The sequence below is a fragment of the Pavona decussata genome, unplaced genomic scaffold, assembly GCF_977016875.1.
Source record: "Pavona decussata unplaced genomic scaffold, jaPavDecu1.1 SCAFFOLD_233, whole genome shotgun sequence".
Classification (NCBI taxonomy): Eukaryota; Metazoa; Cnidaria; class Anthozoa; order Scleractinia; family Agariciidae; genus Pavona; species Pavona decussata.
In genome coordinates this window covers 3,613,196-3,636,705 of record NW_028145638.1, presented here as the reverse complement: position 1 = coordinate 3,636,705, position 23,510 = coordinate 3,613,196, and the positions used below count along the sequence as shown (strand labels likewise).

At 40.1% G+C, this 23,510-nt stretch overlaps 2 protein-coding genes across 2 annotated transcripts; both read right to left on the bottom strand.

Moving 5' to 3' along the window:
- Nucleotides 1-2,829: 2,829 nt before the first annotated feature.
- LOC146458448 (uncharacterized) lies at nucleotides 2,830-11,048 on the bottom strand. The gene is made up of 2 exons (XM_085090917.1): nucleotides 10,939-11,048; nucleotides 2,830-6,440 (listed from the first exon to the last, which is right to left on the bottom strand). Exon 2 carries the CDS (start codon nucleotides 6,420-6,422, stop codon nucleotides 2,922-2,924), a length of 3,501 nt encoding a protein of 1,166 aa, XP_084947043.1. The 5' UTR covers nucleotides 6,423-6,440; nucleotides 10,939-11,048; the 3' UTR covers nucleotides 2,830-2,921.
- A 3,132-nt stretch (nucleotides 11,049-14,180) lies between these two features.
- LOC146458447 (tetratricopeptide repeat protein 28-like) lies at nucleotides 14,181-16,412 on the bottom strand. Its single transcript, XM_085090613.1, has one exon. The coding sequence runs from the start codon at nucleotides 16,410-16,412 to the stop codon at nucleotides 14,181-14,183; it is 2,232 nt and encodes a 743-aa protein (XP_084946739.1).
- Nucleotides 16,413-23,510: the final 7,098 nt, after the last annotated feature.

Sequence of the window (23,510 nt, the reverse complement as noted above, 5' to 3'; positions counted from 1 at the left end):
ATATATCCGTTCTAAGACGCGAATGTTTGGTTATGGACTTCATCCCGGTGACCGGGATACCGTGTTCATATGAGAAAATTTTCGTCCCGGACTCCCGAGATCTCGGTCGCTAAAACCGAGATCTCGGTAACCGGGCTGGCCCGCCTTCTCATATGAACCCATCGAATTTTTTACAAAAGAAATAGGAATGAGGCGAGATCTCGGTAAGCGGGCTAGCCCGGTCAACCGGGATCATATGAAGCGCCCTGAACGCGTAACTGCCTAACCAGGATCACGTGCGCGTTACCCACATCAGCGAAGTGAATATCGAGTTACAGTTGTTCAGTGTTACACTGGCTTATTGATTTGCCGGCCGTCGCTGCTAAAAAACGAAAACTCAAAACAACTCGGCAGGAACAAAGTTACACGTTTTTCTCCATTTTACTGATCGACTGCTTCACTTAACAAGATAAAAGAGCTGCAAAGTTTGATTTGCACTTTTTTTTCCTGCGACATCAAAATGGTATGCAAATTTGTTGCACATGTTTCGTAGGCTAATTGACCGGAATAAATATATTATTTTAGAGCAGAATAGAAAAGAAATCTGGGATCGAAAAACATTAAATGACTGTCTTCAGTCAGTCTGATTAGTTTTAGGGCCCAATATGTGATGTTTGGAAACATTCACGGCCTCCAGATGTCAAGTGTTTGTGAATCGGTTGTGATCTCATAATTCGTGACGTGAATTGCGAGCCGCAAGGGTCCGCAAGTATCGCACGCATATTCGATCTTCCTTGAGTGGGAAAGAGTTTGAATCAGAGCTTGAAAATTGGAACAAATAAAGTTTTTTTCTTCGTCTTTCGAGACATGAGATTTAATTTAGAGAAAATTACATACCAGAAACACTTTTATTTTAATGAAAATAGGCATTAGTTTCAAGGCCATTTTGAGTAGCGTACACAAATCTGCATGCTTTAGAAGGTAGCCAGCGAGTTTGAAATGTTTATTGTAGTAATTTTCTTGTGAGATGGTTGGTCTAGGTTTGTGTAAAGTTTCAAGTTCATTGGGTAATTTTACACCGTGAACGAAGCTTCGTCCTTTGACCTAAATTTTCGCGGTTTTCATCGGCCCGTGACCGCACCTAGGCCGCATTTCAAACTCTTGCAATTTTCTCAAAAAATAAAATACCTTGGAACTTTAAAATAAGATTTTCGAAAATAGTTAATCCAAGGATATCTTCAGACGAAATATCAGAAATTCGACCAAATGGTCGCTGAAATGCAGTTCTCGATTCTTACAAGTTTTCTACGCAGTCCAGCCTTGCAGAAATTTGAGTCATTTATATTTTTGGCTGATTAGATCTTTTACAGATCCTGCGTATACCTGCAGCATTTTCGTTGTGCGGTTCAACGGCTTATAGTTTGCTTTGACATAAAGCCGGCTTCGATCGCTCAAAATGCACGATGCAACCTGGGAACAAGGCTACAGAGAGGAAGACTGAACAAAAAGTCTTACTGAATAACTTTATTTACCAAACTAAATAAATATTTTACATTACAAGAAATCGCAGGGTGTCTTCGTATAATTAAATTTTAATTAGTCCTAATCCAGCTGCTCATACAAGGAATGATGCAACTGTAATTAACCTCGTACCTAGAGATTAATGTTTCTCTTGAATTCACTACAAGCAATACTACCCACTGCAATCAAGTAACAAACAATATTTCACAAAAAAGAGCAATTTTCGGAACTTTCCCGTTTGCTTTGGTTTTGCTTTACTATTATTGGATGGCGAAGTGCGCGCCATTTTTTCAACCAACGGAAAGTCGAACTAATTAGAAATAATCGTGACTCTTGGCGCCCGTTACATGTATTTGCTTTAATTTCTGATTGGCTCATGACGCTATTTACGTCTGTCGCGATTAGTCAGATTGGTTACTTTGGTTTCAGTTTTACGACACTCGATTGAAAACCGCTCTATATATATACTGCATATGAATGCCGCACAAGTCGGTATGATGATTCAAGATTATTAATACCAGTTACCCCTATAAAAATAAAAACAGTAATGCTAAAAGTTACTGGAAAAAAACACAGATTTGACCACTGTACAGCTCAAGAAAACTAACCGATATCTTGGTTCCTAGATTTGTCTTTCATATAGAACCATTTCCAATGGCCATTCTCATGTTGACTGAAGTATACTGCAATCGAAAGACGTATGAAGTTGTCCAATTTGACTATAGTCTATTTTAAATGTTAAAAGTATCACTAAAGCAGTTCATTGTTCAATTCATTTTCGAATGTATAAAATATCCAATGTTGCCGCTTACCAGCGTCAAACGTTGGTGGAAAGATTTACACGGGAACAAACTGCACTGAACAAGAACAACAACGGCCAATGAAAGGGTGCGCGAACACCAAGCAGCGAATACCTCTGGCGGACGCTTCCTGTCCAGGTGATGGTGTATCTCACATCTCACTTAGGAGACTGTTCAGCACTGAGGTTCCTGCCTGAAAGGAAGAGCTTATTTGTCGGCGCCAAATCGGACGGTAAAACATCTGCAAATAAAAACAGATTGCAAGGCAGCTCATTAGAACCTCTACTTTCATTACACAGCTCTTTTGTGTCAGGGATACGGTCCACTGTTTCTCTTTTTCAGTCACAATAAAAACAAAGTCTTTTTATGAAGGGTCGACGATAATGACCTTAGTTAAACCAGGAAAAAGAAGACGAGACAGTGCTTTCCTAACTGCACCAACCCACGTCCCCCCTATTTACTAACCAGCTTAGAGAATGTAAATAAACAACACAAAAAATAGAGTACCTTCAGTCACAAGAACAACTTCTTATTTTCTCTTCTCAAAACAATAACACGCCTCAAAAAAATATTTGGACGTTTTCACCAATATTCTAGATCCAAATGGATTTCCACTAACCTTTACTTTCTGAAATCAAATGTCACGTCATCTCCAATCAGCATAAATGGTGCCCACTGCTCCACGTTTGAAAAACCATTAGCTCTCATCCACTTCATGGCCTGGTGAAGAGACTCACTGGCACTTTCACTACGAACAAGATGTTCATAGAAGCGACTCATAAACTGCTCTGTTGCTTCATCTTGTATAGCCCAAAGGGCCACCAACACTGAGCGTGCACCGGATCCTAAGAATGCCCGAGCGATTCCAACAACTCCCTCGGATCTAATCTGTCCATCTGCACTGTGACAGCAGCTAAGGACTACCAGTTTTGCTGTCAGACAAACTTGTGAAATTTCACCCATTGTCAGCAGGTAATCTTGTTCTTGTGGAGTCCCGTTAAAAAGGCGTGGAGGGGCTAGAGCAATTTCTCCTCTTTCGGCATTACCATGGGCAGCAAAATGTATCAGACTCACTGAGTGTATGCTTTGAAGAACCGCTTGCTTTGTTGCGTGCTCTCCTAACAAAGGCTGAACTCCCAGCAGTCGTCCAATCATCTTTGCTTCCTTTCTTGCACAAGGCAATGGCGGCATCCTTTTAAGCTCGCCCTTGTAAGTCACGTGACCAACCTGAGGATCACCCACTATCAGTGCACCGGTCTGACTGTGATAATCTACTGGACTCTCCTGGATGAGCTTCAACGTCATCAGCGAAGGGACAATGCGGAGCCTGAAAGACTCTGATAAATACTTCCCACTTTCATCCTTGAAAGCTGAAAATGGAACTTTGAACAGGATGCGATCAGGAACAATGATGATTTCGGGTTCGTCAAGTAAGTCAGCCACAGGAGCGATGATCATTTTGTAACATTCAGAAAGACTCGGTGGTTCGTGCAACTGGGTTTCGACGTCGTCTTCTGTTACGATGGGACGAGAATCTTCTTGGCTGCATTCATGAGATGGTTCACAGGTTACATAACTGATGTTTGAAGGAGACAATGATCGGTCTTCGTATTGCGCCTGAGATAGATGATGAAACTTTCTAAAGGTCACATCACCAAAAACTTCATCCACGTTCCTTTCTCGTTCTTTGTTACCAAAACTGTCATTGATGTCCATTTGTCTGAAAACAATCACTTTTTTTCGTTTAATAACCCACAAAAATAAACGTTGAAAGTGATATGAAATGTATAAACAGACACGGCCACTTTCTTTCACGATCTCGTCTATGCCAACCCATGACTCTTGGTCAACTGATATTTGTATTTCCACACAATACCGAACAGACATCAGGTCTGCCAGGGCTCTAGCTCGTCCAAGTTCTACGACGTGAAGAGCTTCACGATGTTTCCCAGTTTTACAAAATAATGAACTTAGAGTCTGATAGGGAAAAGCGTGCGTGTCTAAATAAGATATCTTAAATTGGTCGTTTTCTCTCAAAGAACGCCGGATTTCCTCGGACTTCTTTATGCTTTCAACGAGATTTGACACTGCTTCATCTACGTTTTCTTTCAAACAGAACGCGTCTAGTGTAAGGCTAAGGTGACTACTAAACTGCAGTTCAATGTTTCCAATCTTGTAGCTAAGCTCTAGCGCTTTTTCGTGAAATTTCTTAGCCTTGGAGTAGTCACCGACATAACGAAACACTGTTCCTAGTTTTCCATAACAGAATGCTTCCCCATCTTGGTCGCCGATTTTTTTCCTAATCTGAAGTGACTTTCGCAGATGTTCTTCAGCTTTGTCATATTCGCCGACGTCACAAAGCACTCCTCCTTGGTTTCCAAAATCTCTTGCTATCCCATATTGGTCGCCAATTTCTATTCTAATCTGAAATGCTTTCTGAAGAAAATTGTTAGCTTTGTCATATTCATAGAGCTCTAGAAATAGACTTCCGAGGTTTCCGTAACATGAAGCTTCTCCTCTTTTGTCGCCAATTTCTTTTTCAATCTGAAGTGCTTTCTGAAGATATTCTTCAGCTTTGACATATTCACCAACAGACAGAAACACGACTCCTAGGTTTTCGTATGCTGCTGCTTGTCCATTTTTGTCTCCAATTTCTGTTGTGATTGCGAGTGCTTTCTCTAAACATTCTTCAGCCTTAGCATATTTACTAACCGACTTAAACACTGTTCCCAGGTTTCCATAATCAGTTGCTTCTCCTTTCTTGTCACCGATTTCTTTTCTGATCCGAAGTGCTTTCAGATGTAGTTCTTCAGCCTTGATAAATTCGCCTTTTGATTGGAACACAATTCCTAGGTTCCCATAACATGACGCCTCTCCCTCTTTGTCGCCAATTGCTTTCCTAATCCCAAGTGCTCTCTGGAAGTACTCTTCAGCGTTGATATATTCACCAAAATGTTCAAACACAGTTCCCAGATTTGCGTTTGACAACGCCTCTCCTTTTTTGTTACCAATTTCTTTGTGGATGTCAAGTGCTTTCTGATGGTATTCTTTAGCCTTGATAAATTCACTGAGGGATTGAAATACAGTTCCTAAATTCCCGTAAGAGGTTGCTTTTCCTCGTTTGTCGCCAATTTTTGTACTGATATCGAGTGCTTTCTGATGAAATTCTTTAGCCTTAACATATTCATCGAGAGAATGAAACACTGATCCCATATTACCGTAAACTGATGCCCTTCCTCTCCTGTTCCCAATTTCTTTTGTGATCTGAAGTGATTTCTGGAGGAATTCTTCAGCCTTGACATATTCACCACGAGACAGAAACACAGCTCCCAGGTTTGCCAGGTCTGTAGCCTCACCATCTTTGTCGCCAATAGCTCTTCTGATTTTAAGTGCTCTCTCAAAAGTTCCTTCTGCCCTGTCATATTCACCACGAGACAAAAACAAAGTCCCCAGGTTTCCGTAACATGTTGCTTCTACGTTTTTATTGCCAAGTTCTTTTGTAATACGAAGTCCTCTACGAGTATGTTCTTCAGCCTTGACATATTCGCCGAGAGATTGAAGCACACCCCCCAGGTTTGAGTAAGCCGCTGCTTCCCCGATTTTGTCGCCAATTTCTTTGCTGATCTGAAGTGCTTGCTGGAGAAATTCTTCAGCCCTAGCATATTCACCGATGGAATAAAACAGAATTCCTAACTTTCCGTAACATGCTTGTTCTAATTCCCTATCGCCAGATTTTATCATGATAGAGAGTGCTTTCTTGCAGAGCTCTGTAGCTTCTGTATATTTACATTGACACTCATACAATGCTGCCAAATGAATACTTACCTTACCCTCCATGTCTCTCACTCCAAACTCGCGGAGTAATACTAGAAGCTTTCTACCCCATTTTATGGCACTTGTGTAATCATTGATAAGCGTGTAACCATTGAACATTAGAGAGTACGCGACACTGTAAAGTGATTTGACAAATGTTTGTGTCATATAGGGGGCGATGTCGTTGATGAGAATCAAGCATTCTTTGCATAACTCGATGGCTTTTAAAACGCGGCTGGTATTGAGAAGAAATAGAGCAACGACCATTCCGATATGGATGGCTTGCATAACTTTGTTAATGTTGTCCATAGCAGACTCTTTTAGAACCTAGAGAGAAAAAAATAGTACAGCCAAGTGAAAAGATGTAATGTATTGAACAAGAAAATTGCAAAATGGTTTTTAACAAGATAAGTCTAAGAATGACGTCAGTCAAAATCATGTTTTCCTTTTTAAATTTCGGCGCGCTGATTGGTTCGTTGCAATTTGTAGTACAGACAATAAAAATAACGTCAGATACATACGTACCTACATACATACATACATACATACATACATACATACATACATACATACATACATACATACATACCTACCTACCTACCTACCTACCTACCTACCTACCTACCTACCTACCTACCTACCTACCTACCTACCTACCTACCTACATACATACATACATACATACATACATACATACATACATACATATCTTTATTTGGTAAAGCAGGTTAAAAAAAGGTCGCAGTCAGAGGCTGATGTGGACCTGCTAAATGCATAAAATGCGAAAATAAAAAATACCATTTACGACAAAAGATATGCTGGTGTTAACAGTTAGGGTAAAAACGACTGATTAAGAAATGAGAAAAAACTAATTAAAAAAACACAAAAAAGCTATTTACAGAACAACAACAATAATAGTAATAATAATAATAATAATAATAATAATAATAATAATAAAAATAATAATAATAATAATCGAATATTTATACAGGATAACCCTTCAGTATAGAATACTGTTGTCAACGGGGTCCTGTTGACTAAGAATTAAAAACTTACAGATAAGAATAACTAAAATGTGTAAAAGCAAAACATGCACTAATTTAGAACTACAGTAAAAATTTACAGGTAAAAATCGTCCAAGGCTTTCCTGAATAAAAATTAATGTTTCTCAAACTTAAAGGCAAAGAATTAAATATCGAGGCACCTAAAAAATAAAAACTACGGCGTGTAAATCCAGTTTGACCTTGAGCAGTTTTGCTGCTTTCCCATTGTTTCTAGTATTTAAAGCGTTATGATTCAATCGTTGAAAATAATTCTTAAACGGAGAGCACACAGTTCCATTAAGGCAGTCAAATACAAGACAGCATGCTTTCTTTTGTAAAAGTTGTCAATTGTTAAAAACCGAAGATCACAGTTCTGCGGACTGCAATTCGGGGAAATGATTTCGAGGCTTCGTTTCTCAATGGAGCGGATCATGCGTTTACGGGATTCCGACCAACCAAGACTATTATAGCCACAATACGTAAATATTGGCATAATCATCGACTGATAAATTCGTTGGGCACTAAAAGTATCAATGTTAGACGGGTGCGCCGTAAAAGGTTCACTCTTCCTGCTGCCTTCTTGTAAATTTTGTGAAAATGCGTTTCGAAATTAAGTGTCGGGTCCAGATGCACGCCGAGGTACTTATAGCATGTATAGTGGTGTTGATGGAAGAACCATTGACCGAGAGGTCATGAAACAGACTCAACCGTTTACTAGTACCAAACAGCATCACCTCAGTTTTTCCCTTCTTCAGATTAAAGATAAGTTTATTTTCACGAAACCATGTAGAGAGATTATCCAGGTCCTGGGAAAGATTGCCTAGAATCGCATCGATATCACTTGCAGATGCAAACATTACTGTATCATCAGCATAGGTGATAACCTTACGGTGATGGAGGGGACTATGCACATCATTAAGGAAGATGAGAAAAACGAGAGGCCCCAGAATGCTTCCTTGAGGAACTCCGGTATAAACAGGGTTTGGTTCGAAATGCACACCATTAAATTGAACGATCTGCTTGCGAAGAAATAGATAATCAGAGAACCATTGTAGTTTCATATCATAAACGCCGTAACGGGACAGTTTTCTTAACAGAACAGAATGGCTGATTGTATCAGACGCCTTTGATAAGTCAATGAAAACTGCTCCTGTTGCCTTACCAGTGTCGGCCTCCTTTCTGATAAGATCACTGAAGTACGTAACAGCCAGTTCCGTTGAGCGATTCGGACGGAAACCAAACTGGCACTCAAGAAGTAGACTATGACGCTCCAGGTGAGCCATTAGCTGCTTGTAGACTATTTTTTCCAAAATCTTTGATAAGATAGGGAGAATTGAGATAGGTCTGTAATTGTCTATCTCAGCCAGACACCCAGATTTGTAAAGGGGAATCACCTTTGCCACTTTCCACTCACTAGGCACAACTCCAGTTTCAAGAGAAAAATTGATAATAAATGTCAAAAGCTTCGTCAAAACAAGAGCTGCGTCTTTGAGCAATCCTGGGGAAAAATTATGCAACCCAGACGCTTTTTTCCGCTTAACATTTTTTAGCTCTTTAAAAACTTCTGATTCTTTCACAGCTTTAAAACTAAACTGACTTTCCGTAACTTGAATGGGAAGATTTTCTTCAGCAGGATTGCTCCAGACAAAGTCACGAAGCAAGATTGATTTGCTTTTTAGATTTCTAGCAATGGTACTGAAATATTCACAAAAGCTGTTTGCAATGAGGCTTTTGTCAGTTAATTTTAATCCATTTATCACAAACGCGGAACCTTGTTCAGAAGGTAACTTGGTAGGATAGAGTTTCTTGAAAGCTGCCCAAAATTTATCGGGAGAGTCGGCAGAGTCTTTAAGGAGATCTCGGTTATATCTGCTTTTACATTTGTTAACAAGGCCAGAGACTCTGTTGCGTTGCCGCTTATAAGAAGACCAATCGTTTTCGTGATTTGTCCGTCGGGCTTTCCTAAGCAAACCATCCCTGAGATTGATCTCGTTTTTGACATCCGGAGTCAACCAAGGAGGGAGTTAGCCTCCCACGCAGACGTCCTTAGGGGTTCATCACGCGTTTCCTTCCCCACGGCTCTTCTGGTGACGTGCACAAACTGCGCGAAGAAGTGAAGAAATTAGAGCAGCAGCAAAGAGCATTGACAGCGCAGTTCCATAATCAGATCGCTGAGGTAACGTGGGAAGGAAAAGACAGAGTCTGCCTTTGACCTTCTTTGAAATAAGTGGAGCATGCTTGTCAATACATCGTTGCAGAATGTCTCGAAAAGAGGCCCACGCTTTGAAAAGAGGCCCACGCTTAAAAATAAATGTAAACTTAAAAATAAATGTAATTGTTATCTTTATTTGCCTTTGTTGGTACGTTGAACGAGAAATTATTTATGTTCTTAGAAAATCTTCTTAGGATATGCCAGCTCAACACTGTCATTTAACTTAACAAATCAATGCGATTAAAGAAGTTCCAGATGACTTGACCCCTACACTAGAATGTTTCTTTTCTTTTCCGATTTCATACTTGGGATCTCCAGTTGATTTCCATTGTGCGATGATCTAGTCTGTGTCTTCAAACTGAAAAGGCTTTTAATATCATATATCAGAAGTAGGAGGCGCTTTTAATAGAAATAAGACATCGGAAGCCAGTTCAGTATTTGAAGACTTGTTCAATCGTCTGGAGTTAGCCCTTGCCTATGTATAAAACGGGCAGCTCTTGCATGAATCGGGTTTAAAGAATCCATGAGTACTGGAGAGCAGTTACCCCAAACTACCAAACAGGTCACAGCCGGGATAATAGGTTGAAAATAAATCTCTTCTAGGACATTACTACGAACATTCTTCATTCTTCTTTGTACACCAACTTTCTTTGTGAAAGATTTTCTTTATATGGTCATTATGTGTAAACCATGTTAGCCTATTATTAATGCAATCACAAGGCCCAGGCAGGTGGTGTGGTTGACTACGTTAATGTATTTACTTCCAAAAAAGATTGGTGGAGTGGGACCAACAAAGCATTACTTCAGACTCGATAGGATGGATACATAGTGTATTCTTTTTAAAAGCTTCAGAGTCGTAGTTGTTCAAAGATCCTGTGAGGTTATGTGAACACTTGGTCTACATTCTTCCCTCAGTGTGATAGAAGTAGGGAGGTCATTGTAACCCGCGCCCTTTTTGAAAGGAACATAAAACAAATTCCGCCTGTACTTTTTCATGTTATTGTAAAAACAAATCGAAATATGATACAAGATGAGATTACAGCGACTTTCCTTTACTCAATGTCTGCGGCGGAAGTTACATTCGGTCTGCGGCGCAGGCTAGTGAGTTGCTTGGCAACATGTTTATAAGTTTTGTGGCGTGATTTTTTTTTCGTATGTCTCATTGCCACCGATGTCAATTCTTGGCCGTTCCCTTCCCCCCCCCCCCCCCCTTAAAAAAAAAGAACAATAATAATATTGAAAAACGCAATGCACATCTGTCTGGAAAGACACATCGAGGTTTAGTCGCAAATGAGTTTTAAAAGATGTCGCTATACAAACGATGGTCGCACCTTCCCAGCAAGATTTTAAAAACAATGGCTGAAGATGAGTTATGTTGTTTTCAATTAATCCCGACTTCTATTTTTCGAGTGTCTATTTTGCCTCTGGTGATATTTGAGATGTCTCGCGTGATCGATTTCTTCAGGTAATTATATGCTGCTAATAAACTCTCAGTTTATATTTACGGACAGTTCAAACACCACTGATGAATACTATATTACAGAACTAGACGCCGGGTTTAAGAGCTTACCGTGTTTCGAGAAGTTTCCTTTCTGTATTTATAAATTTAAATGAACGGGCACACAACCAATCAACCGGGACTTTCCCTAAAAAATAATGAAACATGCAAATTAAGCTCAGCTTTCCGTCACTGGTTTTAATATAAGCATTAAAGCGTCAAATACCAATATAGTCAGTGCAACAGGAGTAGAGAAAATACAACATGATGAAACATCGGTTTGTCCTCAATAAAAAAAAAACTGTTTTATAGAGAACAGAGAATGGTGCTTGTGACAGAACGTTAGTTTTGTGTGTCGCGGGTTTGTACCATTGTTCATTTGAATATAACTTCAGTTCTGTTGATTTCACTGAAATTTCACTCACTCAAACGAGAAATGCTTTTCTTCGTCTGTTCTTACTTACTCCTTTGGTCGTTATCACTTTCAGGAAACCATACATGATGCAGTTACTCAGTTGTATTCTGTTTCAAATTGAAAATTTTACACAAATTGTTTCGGCTTCCTCAATCATCCGTTCAAACTCGCAAACATTTTAACGAGATCACACAGAACCACAACAAATCTCTTCACAAAAAACAAATGATCGAATTAAAGAAGCTAAAACGTTGATGCCTCGTATTGCTTTGCCTCTTGATTGCTCAAGATACACAAGATCAATTTATACTCACCAAGGCGGACTTCCTTTTACATGCAGCTAAAAACCGAAAGTAGTTTAGTAATACGTCATGCGTCGAAAATGTTTCATAAAAAAACTATTTGTTTCAATAGCCAATAGGCTTCTCGCGCTGGTTGTCATATCAATAAAGCCAAAACAATCTATTCTATAATTCTGTTTCGTTTTTAGTAAGGCTAGATTTCCAGCCCTTTTTAATTGTGCGCCCGCGTTCTTCCCCGGAAAGTTGGGTCACAAAACGGTTGGACGTTGAGACTAGCTAATAGATGAAAGTCACGAACTTTAAATTTTTTTTGAGTCCAATCTCCACGAGTCACTAACTAATCTGTAGACTGTAATAACTTGAGTATTTTCCTACGACAATTACGGTCAATTTATCATTGGTGCGACAAGTTGGCCTTTATCTCGAATCTTCTTTTCGCGCACAAATTTCTTGTGCGTCTGGTCACACGACCAGGTCTAAACCAATCATGAGCCTTGGTATCAGAAAAATGCGTTTGTCATATTTTTTTTTATATGTATGAAAGGTACGGCGTAGAAATTAAAGTCGCTCCAATGTCATCTATGACAACTTCTGTCGGCTTACCTAATTCAAATCTGCCGAATCTGATTGGTTGGGACGCAATTCCACTGGGATGAGACGCTACCGGAATACTGGGTGTACGTGAACCAGGACCGCCCTAAAATTCTCCCCCGCGTCTTATCATTGTATAATAAGAGACTGAGAACAAGTCATAGGTTGAACGCACGAGTCATGACGGTGGCAAGTCTTCCTGTTGTCCTTGAAGGAAGCGAAACCTAACACTTCTTACTCGAGGCGCGCCTCGTCGTTATAGTTCCTGTAGAAAACTCACCGCGATACTTGCGCATGATCACACCTCGCCTTTTTCGCTCTATTGTGTTCTTCTGAAAACAGCGACTGTGTTTGTTCTTCTCAGTGGAAGAACGGTTTGTTTAATGGCGCATCCGCTAATGAAACGACTAAATTTATTGCTGCGGTACCTGATTAAACCTAGGACACAAAGATCACTTACCACTCAGGGAGAAGTCTTAACACATAGACAAAGGAACCGATAAAACTTGATACTCGAAAAGCGCGATGAGTCCTTGGAACAAAGCTGGATAAATCGAGCAACAGAGAGGAAGACTGAAAGTAAAAGCTTTCCAGAATAACTTTATTTACCAAACTAAATAAATCCTTCTTTACTATTTTATGATACAAACAACTGGAAAGTGTATTCATCTAATTCCCCTTTTTCTGTGTTTTACCCCAGCAAATAATACAAAGAGAAAAAGGAACACTAGACACAGTGAACACTGAATCGAAGTGACCATGTTGCGTTTAAGATACATATCAAATCAGAAGTAAAAAACAATCTTTACAGAATAGAGTGATTTTGAATCGAGTGACAAAAGAAATTCGCGTTTTCAGTTCTTTGGTTTTACTCTACTGCACTGAGTGATTAGTTAAGAAGATGCACGCCATTTTCTCAACCAATGAGAGTTCAAACCAATCGTGACCTGTTCGCACGCGTTTTCCCGCGCTTGGCGCCGGTTACATGTATTTGTTACGTTTCGGATTCTGATTGGCTCATTACACTTCTTACGTCTGTAGTGATTGGTCAGAGTAATTACTTTGGTTTTAGTTTTACGACACTTTACTACTAATGAATGCCTCACACGTCACTGTGGTGATTCAAGCTAATTAATACCAGTTACACCGATAAAAAATACTAATAACAGGAATGGTAGAAATAAGTGAAAAAAGAAATAGATTATACCAACAGCTTAAGGAAACTAAACAATAAGCTAGTTATTTAATTTGTCTTATATACAGGACCATTTATCATGAGGACTGTAGCCGGGTATTGCAAACATCAAAAGGCACATTGTCTAATTCGACTATAAAAATGTTAAAACTATTCTACAAAGGCTCATTATTCAATTTAGTTGCGAATTTATAAAATATCCAATGCTTCTTACGAGCACCAAACGGTGGCGATAGGATTTTTCAGTTTTCTTTTTAGGGCGATGGAGAAACACTTAAAGGGAACCAACTGCACTGAACAACGACAGCGGCCAACGAAAGAGCACGTGGACACAAAGCAGTGAATCCTTCTGGTGGACGCTTTCAGTCCAGGTGTTTGTGTGTTTCATTTGGTAAACTGTTCAATTCAGCAGGTTTTTCTGTCAAGGAAAACAACTACACTTCTTTCCAGAGCCTCCTTGGTCTTGGTTAAACAACTGAAACTGAAAACAGATTGCAACACAGCCCTTTAGAACCTCTACTTTCGTTACGCAGCTCTTTTGTCTCAAGGCTAGGGGCCATTGTTTCTGTTGTTTATTAACACTAGAAACAAACTCTCCTCTTGGATGGGTGGCGATAATTAGCTATTTTTTTAATTCATCCAGAAATAGGAGAGGAGACAGTGTTTTTATAACTGCACCAACCCAGTTCCCCGATTTACTGACCAGCGTATAGAATTTTATATCAACAAGACAAGAACGCAAGAACAACTCCTTTTTAGAATTTGGGCGTTTTCAGTAATTCTCTTAATCCAAATGAATTTCCACTAACCTTTACTTTCTGAAATCGATTGTCACGTCATCTCCAATCAGCCTAAATGGCGCCCACTGTTCCACGTCTGAAAAGCCATTTGCTCTCATCCACTTCATGGCCTGGTGAAGAGATTCACTGGAACTTTCACCACCAACAAGATGTTCATAGAAGCGACTCATAAACTGCTCTGTTGCTTCGTCTTGTATGGCCCATAGGGCAACCAACACTGAGCGTGCACCGGATCCTAAGAATGCCCGAGCGATTCCAACAACTCCCTCGGATCTAATCTGTCCACGTGCACTGTGACAGCAGCTAAGGACTACCAGTTTGGCTGTCAGACGAACTTGTGAAATTTCAGCCATTGTCAGCAGGTAATCTTGTTCTTGTGGAGTCCCGTTAAAAAGGCGTGGAGGGGCAAGAGCAATTTCTCCTCTTTTGGCATCACCATGGGCAGCAAAATGTATCAGACTCACTGAGTGTATGCTTTGAAGGACCGCTTGCTTCGTTGCGTGCTCTCCTAACAAAGGCTGAACTTCCAGCAGTTGTCCAATCATCTTTGCTTCCTTTCTTGCACAAGGCAATGGCGGTATCCTCGTAAGCTCGCCCTTGTAAGCCACGTGACCAACCTGAGGATCACCCACTATCAGTGCACCGGTCTGACTGTGATAATCTGCTGAACTGTCCTGGATAAGCTTCAACGTCATCAGCGAAGGGACAATGCGGAGCCTGAAAGACTCGGATAAATACTTTCCACTTTCATCCTTAAAAGCTGCAAATGGAACTTTGTACAGAATGCGATCAGGAACAATTATGATTTCGGGTTCGTCAAGTAAGTCAGCCACAGGAGCGATGATCATTTTGTAACATTCAGAAAGACTCGGTGGTTCGTGGAACTGGTCTTCATCGTCATCGTCTGTTACGATGGGACGAGAATCTTCTTGGCTACATTCATGAGATGACTCACAGGTCAGATGACTAATTCTTGAAGGAGACAATGATCGGTCTTCGTATTGCTCCTGAGATAGATGAGGAAACTTTCTAAAGGTCACATCACAAAAACCTTCATCCACCTTCCTTTCTCCTTCCTTGTTGCCAAAACTCTCATTGATGTCCATATGTCTGAAAAGAATCACTTTGTTTCGTTTAATAACCCACAAAAACAAATATTGAAAGTAATATGAAATGTATAAACAGACACGGCCACTTTCTTTCACGGTCTTGTCTATGCCAACCCATGACTCCTGGTCAACTGATATTTGTACCTTCACACAATACCGAACCGACATCAGGTCTGCCAGGGCTCTAGCTCGTCCAAGTTCTAAAACGTGAAGAGCTTCATGATGTTTCCCAGTTGTCCAAAACAATGAACTGAGAATCTGATAGGCTATAGCGTGCGTGTCTAAAAAAGAGATCTTAAATTGGTCGTTTTCTGTCAAAAAATTCCTGATTTCGTCGGACTTCTTTATGCTTTCAAGGAGGTTTGACACTACTACATTTACGTTTTCTTTCAAACAGAACGCATCTTGTGTAAGGTTAAGGTGACTTATAAGCTGTAGTTTAATGAATCCAGTCTTGTAGCTCAGCTCTAGCGCCTTTTCATGAAATTTCTTAGCCTTGGAGTATTCCCCGACACAGCGAAACATTGTTCCTAGTTGTACGTAACAGGATGTTTCCCCTGGTTGGTCGCCGATTTGTTTTCTAATCTGAAGTGACTTTCGGAGATGTTGTTCTGCTTTTTCATATTCGCCGACGTCACGAAACAGTCCTCCTTGGCTTTCATAATGTCTTGCTATCCCTTGTTGGTCGCCAATTTCTATTGAAATGTGAATTGCTTCCTGAAGCAAAGTTTTAGCCTGGTCATATTCATCGAGAGCTCTAAAAAAGGCTAGGTTTCCGTAACATGAAGCCACTCCTTTTTTGTCGCCAATTTCTATTCTGATCTGAAGTGATTTCTGAACATATTCCTCAGCTTTGACATACTCACCAAAAGACTGAAACAGAACTCCTAGGTTTTCGTATGCTGCTGCTTGTCCATTTTTGTCTCCAATTTCTTTTGTGATTGCGAGTGCTTTCTCTAAACATTCTTGAGCCTTTGCATATTTACCGAGAGAATGAACCACTTTCCCCAGGTTTCTATTATAAGCTGCTTCTCCTTCCTTGTCACCGATTTCTTTTGTGATCTGAAGTGCTTTCAGATCATGTTCTTCGGCCTTGATAAATTCGCCTTTTGATTGGAACAGACTTCCTAGCATCCCACAACATGACGCCTCTCCCTGTTTGTTGCCAATTCCTTTGTTAATCCCAAGTGCTTTCTTTAAGTATTCGTCAGCCTTGGCATATTCACCGAAATGTTGAAACACAGTTCCCAGATTTGCGTATGATGACGCTTCTCCATTTTTGTAACCAATTTCTTTGTGGATGGCAAGTGCTTTTTGATGATATTCTTTAGCCTTGATATATTCATTTAGGGATTGAAATACAGTTCCTATGTTTCCGTAAGAGGATGCTTTTCCTTGCTTGTCGCCAATTTCCGTACTGATATCAAGTGCTTTGTGATGAAATTCTTTAGCTTTGAAATATTCATCGAGAGAATGAAACACTGATGCCAAGTTTTGATAAACTGATGCCTCTCGCTTCTTGTTGGCTATTTCTTTTGTGATCTAAAGTGATTTCTGAAGGAATTCTTCAGCCTTGACATACTCAGCATGAGACAGAAACACAGTTCCCAGGTTTGCTAGATGTGTGGCCTCGCTGTCTCTATCGCCAATAGCTTTACTGATTTTAAGTGCTCTCTCAAGAATTTCTTCAGCCTTGTCATATTCACCACGAGACAGAAAAAAAGTCCCCAGGTTTCCATAGCATGAGGCTTCTCCGTTCTTATCGTTAATTTCCTTCATGATCCGAAGTCCTTTCCGATAATGTTCTTCAGCCTTTACATTATCGCCGAGAGACTGAAAGACACTTCCCAGACTTGCATAAGCTACTGCTTCTCCGTTTTTGTCGCCAATTTCTTTGCTCTTCTGAAGTGCTTGCTGGAGAAATTCTTCAGCCCTAGCATATTCACCGATAGAACTAAACAAAATTCCTAACCTTGTGTAACATACTTTTTCTAATTCCCTTTCGCCAGTTGTTATCATGATGGTTAGTGCTTCCTTGTACAGCTCTGTTGCTTCTGCATATTTACATCGACGCTTATAAAATTCTGCAAAAACGATAGTTATCTTTCCTTCGTTGTCTCTGTCTCCAGACTCGCGGAGTAATACAAGATCCTTTCTACCCCATTTTATAGCACTTGTGTAATCATTGATAAGGTCGTAACCACTGAACATTAGAGAATACGCGAACTTGTGAATTAATTTGACATATGTTTCTGTTATATAGGGGGCGATGCTGTTGATGAGAATCAAGCATTCTTTGCATAACTCGATGGCTTTTAGAACACGGCTAGTATTGAGAAGAAATTGAGCAACGACCATTCCAATATAGATGGCTTGCAAAATTTTTTGATGTTGTCCATGGCAACCTCTTTAAGAACCTAGAGAGAAAATAATACAGCCAAGTGAAACGATGTAGTGTACATATGTGAAGAAGAAATTTGGAAAAATGGTTTTAAACAAGATAAGTCTAAACAAGACGTCATTTAAAGTTATGTTTTCCTTTTAAACTTGGTCAACAAATCAACTCATTTGCAGATTATGTGTTGAATATAAATTAATTGTTGTGTCCCATTACTTTACTTCTTGGTACAAGTACGTGCAGTGAGCAGTACCAAGGGTTCGTGTGATTGAGGCAAAGGAAGGCAGTCAATTTTAAAAAGAGATCTCGAGTTGTTTCTAAGGTATTTTGGCATTTTCTGTTGAGGTTGAACATTTGACTAATAAAAGTCGTCATTACGAATACGAATCCGAAAACTTTATTTAGCATGGTAAATACACTTAGCATTGCGTGGTTGTTTCTAGCGCTAGTGGCAGTTTCAATCATACCGCATTTTACAATATCTGTCAAAATTTCCGCGCGGTGATGGGTTCGTTGCCTTTCTGAGTACAGACGATAAAAATGACGTCAGATGTAACCCGCGCGCTTTTTCAACGGAAAATTAAATAAATTCCTCTTGTACTTTTTCATCATGAAAAAAACCCAAATATGATACAAGATCATTTTACAGCGACTTCTCCTGCTTAAGGCCTGCGACGGAGGTTATTTTCTTATTTTATCACTTCAGGATACCCTGTACATGATGTAGTTACTCAGTTGTATTCGGTTTTAGATTGAAGATTTTGCACGATTTGGTCACCCATTCAAACTCACAGACTCAAGCTAAAACGTTTACTTCTCGTGTTGCTTTGCCGTTTGACTTCTCAAGATATACAAGATATATTTATACTCACCACGACTCTCTTCTTTTGTTAAGAAAGCCATATAGCCAGTAGTTTAGTATGACATCATGCGTCGAAAATAATTGTTTCAATGGCCAATGGGCTTTTCGAGCAATTCAAACACCTGCTCTCACCTGTTTTGTTTTTCGTTTCAGTTAAGTGAAATCTTGTGAAAAATTCTTGTCTCCTGCTCTACGAAAAACAGTGTGATGTGGCGTGTTTTATGTCACCTCCACTAATCAAAGGCCTGCCATACTGTCCTGAAATGGTAAACAACCAGTTTCCTTAGTCGAGAAAAAGCGAAATATAGGAAGAAACACTGGCTTTTGCGCGCGAGCTATTTTTGCGTGGTATTCCTTGCGAGACGGCCGGTGTTTATTAAAGTCAGTTTTTCAGCAGTGTTCACCTCTCCCGCTGACCTGGCGGGGGCGTTACGGGTTGGAAATCGAGCCTACATGAAAGTCAAGAACTTGACATTTCCGTAAACTCAATGTCCACGAGTCTCACACTAATCTTAGACTGTAATAATTTGAAGATCTTCATGCGACATAGCTAATAAAATTACGGTAGATTTAACATTAGCGCAACAAGTTGATAGAAAGGCGTCCTTATTTCACTCAAATTTCTGTCAAATGTTGAGATTTCGGCTCACCTTATTAAAACTCGGCTTTCAAACCGGATTGGCTGGGACGCCATTCCACTGGAGCGAGACGCTGCAGTAAGACTTGAAGGAAATTAACGCGAATTTTAGAAATGAGCCAGAAATAAGCGTTAATTTTTGTTAACGTTAATTTCCGCGCTATTAATTAAGTGGCGCGTTTATTGCCGCGACCTTAATTTCCATTACCCCAGAAACGAAAAAGTATTGTATTATCAGGTTGGAAACTGTGAAGAACGTTGAAATAGCCAGATTCCTCGTTTAGGGACAATTCCACGAACATTGTTTCCATGTTGGATTTGTTCTTGTTGTCTGAACAAATTTTTGTGCGCGTGTAATTCACGTTAATTACCTTCATTTTGAATTTTTAGCATCTCTTTCGCGTTAATTTCCTTTATTGGGAAGTAATTTTTCCTTCAATTCGCGTTAATTTAAGTCGCGTTAATTTCGAATACTTTAAGTAGCACAAGCGTTAATTTCCTTTAATAACGTATTGTAAAATAAGGACTGGGAAAAAGTTGTGGGTTGAACGCACGAATCATGACGGTGGGAAGTCTTCCTTTTCCTTCAAAGAGGACGACTTGAAGGAAGCGACAATCAACACCTCTTGAACACTCGAGGCGCGCCTCGTCGTTGTAGTTCTTGTAGAAATCTCGATACGATTCTTGCGCATGTTCGCACCTCCCCTTTTTTGCTATATTGTGTTTTTCTGAAAACAGCGACTGTTTCTGATCTTTGCAGCGGAAGAACGCTTTCTTTTGTGGCTCATCCGGTAAAAATAAAAACGTCTAAATTTAATTTATTGCCGCGGTACCTAGGTTACTCCTAGGGCAAACGTTCATCCACTTCTACGGGAGAAGTCTAAACACGTAGTCAAAGAAACCGATAAAATTTGACATTCTATGATATGGGGAACACTTGAAAGCCACTTATTTAAAAGCCTTAAAATGATGTGTACCGTGTTGTGAAATGATAAATCGAAGACTAGTACCTAGTTGGCCTCGGCGTGAAGGAGGTCCGCGATTTTTGGGATCAAATATGGTAAACAGCCACAAAGTTGACGTTAAGCTCGGCTGACTCGAAAAGGGCGATGAGGCCTTGGAACCAACCTAGTCTTTTCCCTAGCTTGGTAAATACACGTGGTAAATACACGTAGCATTGCGTGGTCGCTGGTGGCAGTTTCAATCATACCACATTTTACAATAAGTGTCAACATTTCCGCGCGCTGATTGGTTCGTTGCTATTTTGAGTAAAGACAATAAAAATGACGTCAGATGTAACCCGCGCGCCTTTTCAACGGAAAATAAAGCAAATTCCGCCTGTACTTTTTCATATTATTGTAAAAACAAATCGAAATATGTTACAAGATAAGATTACAGCCACCTCTGTTACTCAAGGCCTGCGCCGGAGGTTATATTCAGTCTGCGGCGCAGGCTAGTGAGTCGCTTGGCAACATGTTTGTGAGTTGTGTGGCGTCATTTTCTTTCGTATTTCTCATTGTTACCGATGTCCAATTCTTGGCCGTCCCCTGCCCCCACCTCTTTCTGTCTGGAAAGACACATCGAATTTTAGTTGCAAATTAGCTTTTAGGGTTGTTGCTATACAAACGACGGTCGCAACTTCTCAGCAAGAATTCAAAAACAATGGATAAAGACGAGTTATGTAGTTTTTAATCTATCATGACTTCTATTTCTCGCGTGTCTATTGTACATCGGCTGATTGCGATGTCTCGTGTGATAGATTTCTTCAGGTATTTATATGCTGCTAATCACAACTCAATTGATATTTACAAACAGGTCAGATACTATGCTACAGAAATAATTTCTTGGTTTCGAGCTTACCGTGTTTCGATAAGTTTTATTTCTGTATTTATAAATTTAAATTTGCGGGCACACAACCAACCGCTGAACTTTCCCTAAAAAATAATGAAAGATGCAAATTAAGTTCAGCTTTCCGTCTCTGGTTTGTAAGTATTAAAACGAAAAACACAAAAAGAGTCAGTGGAGTCAACAGGAGCAGAGAAAATATAACATGATGAAACATCGGTTTGTCCTCAATACAAAAAAACCTGTTTTATAGAGAACAGAGAATGTTGCTTGTGACAGAACGTTAGTTTTGTTATGACGGGTTTGTACCATTATTCATTTGAATATAAGTTCATTTCTGTTGATTTCACCGAAATTTCACTCACTCAAACGAGAAATGCTTTTCTTTGTTCTTACTTACTCTTTTGGTTGTTATTACTTTCAGGATACCATACATGATGCAGTTATTCAGTTGTGTTCTGTTTCAGATTGAAAATTTTACACGAATTGGTTCGGTTTCCTCAATCATCCGTTCAAACTCGCAGACAAATAAACGAGATCACAACTCAACAAATCTCTTCACAAAAAAATCAAGTGATCGAATTAAAGCAGCTAAAAGGTTGATACCTTGTATTGCTTTGCCTCTTGTCTTCTCAAGATACACAAGATCAATTTATACCCACCAAGACGGACTTCCTTTTACATGCAGCTAGAAACCGAAAGTAGTTTAGTATGACGTCATGCGTCGAAAATAATTTATAAAAGAACCCCTTGTTTCAATTGCCAATAGGCTTCTCGAGCTGGTTGTCATATAAATAAAGGCAAAACAATCTCCTCTCGTCACTTTAATTCTGTTTTGTTTTTCGTTTCAGTTGAGTGAAATTTTGCAAAACAATTCTTGTCCCCTGCTGTACGACAGACGGTGTGATACGGTGTGTTTTATTTTACCTTCCAATGAGTTAGCAACGAACAACCAGCAGTCTTAGTAAAAAAAGGAAATGTAGGAATAAGGAACACTTGCGTTTACTTGTGAGCTATTTTTGCCTATTTTTCTTCATGATTTTCCTTGTGTGGCGACCGATATTTATTAACGTCAAGTTCGGTGTTCGCCGCTATGTTCCGCCATCTTTCACAAATTCATCCATCTGCTCTCCCCTCAATTTTCAACAAGTTCTATCGGCAAGTTCTATATTGACGTGTTTGCTCGGTTTCCCAGCAATTCCCACCCCTCAGACTGACACAGCGGGGGCGTTACTGGATTTACTGAACACAAAGCAGCAGATGCCTTGCGGCAAGGACAAACGCGCTGTCCCCATGCCCCACGGTGCGCCTAAAAAATAAGTTGATTTCTTAGTTTCTAGCGCCAATTGCATGTTGCCTGCGCTTGGCACCGGGTGGTCTTTTTCTTGTACTTCGTGCCAATTGCATGTTTCCTGCCCTTGGCACGGGGTGGTCTTTTTCCCGCGCTTGACGCCAATTGCATGTTTCCGGCGCTTGGCACCGGGTGGTCTTTTTCTCGCGCTTGACGCCAATTGCATGTTTCCGGCGCTTGGCACTGGGTGGTCTTTTTCCCGCGCTTTGCTGCGCTTCAATTTCTGCTTGTTCAGTTGCGGTGATTGCTCCTGTTATGGTTGGTCAGGTGTGTAACTTCTTGGTTTTAATTTTGGAACACTCATCCGACATCAGTTTAAAATGCTTATTGCCAAAAGGTTATTGTATTGTGTACACTGGGGTCGCTTTCCATTTAGTCAAAATTTTCGGTTGGAAATTCCGGAAACTTTCTGTGTCAAATGGAAAGGTTTTTTTTCAATTCGTTTCAAACTTGTGATCTCATTGGTATATAAAAAAACTTACGAATTGGCGCGATAATGACACAAGAAGACAGCAAAATGGAAATGGAAATTTTGTGCAAATGGAGTGACGGTAATTTCCGCTCTGACCGGTGGGAACGGAAAAAGTGAAGTACCTCCAAAAATCGTTCGTTTGTTCTGAGAGATTTCCGTTTAATCTGCGCCTACTATTTGCGCTGCAATCGAAGTGACCTGGGTTTAACTTGCCTTACTCAATTGCTCTACTTGTATGCGCTGCATCGAGTACAATTACCGTAAGTTCGACTTCTGCGCGACAAAAGTTGATCGGAAGGCGTCTTAATTTCAATCAAAATCAACTTTGGTGCGATCTTGGTAGCGACAACCGATTCCAACGGAATCCTTTACCTCGAACCCTCTTTGTGCGCGCAAGTTTCCTTCTGGTCTGATCATATGATTAGGCCTACACCAACCACGAGCCTTGTTATTAGAAAGAAATGCTTGTATAGTATTTTATGTTTGAAAGGTACGGCGTAGGTATCAAGGTCGCCTTAATATCGTACGTTGAGATTTCGTGTTACCTTATTTGATCAACCGAACCGATTTGGACTGACGCCATTCCACTGCGGCGAACCGCTGCCGTAACACTTGGTTGCAATTCTCCCTTTTATCTCGAGGACAACCTTCCGAGAAGCGAAAATCA

Bases quoted from the DNA above. Each gene is read 5' to 3' on its own strand.
- LOC146458448 (XM_085090917.1), bottom strand. From the start codon at position 6,422: ATGGACAACATTAACAAAGTTATGCAAGCCATCCATATCGGAATGGTC.
- LOC146458447 (XM_085090613.1), bottom strand. From the start codon at position 16,412: ATGCTAGGAAGTCTGTTCCAATCAAAAGGCGAATTTATCAAGGCCGAA.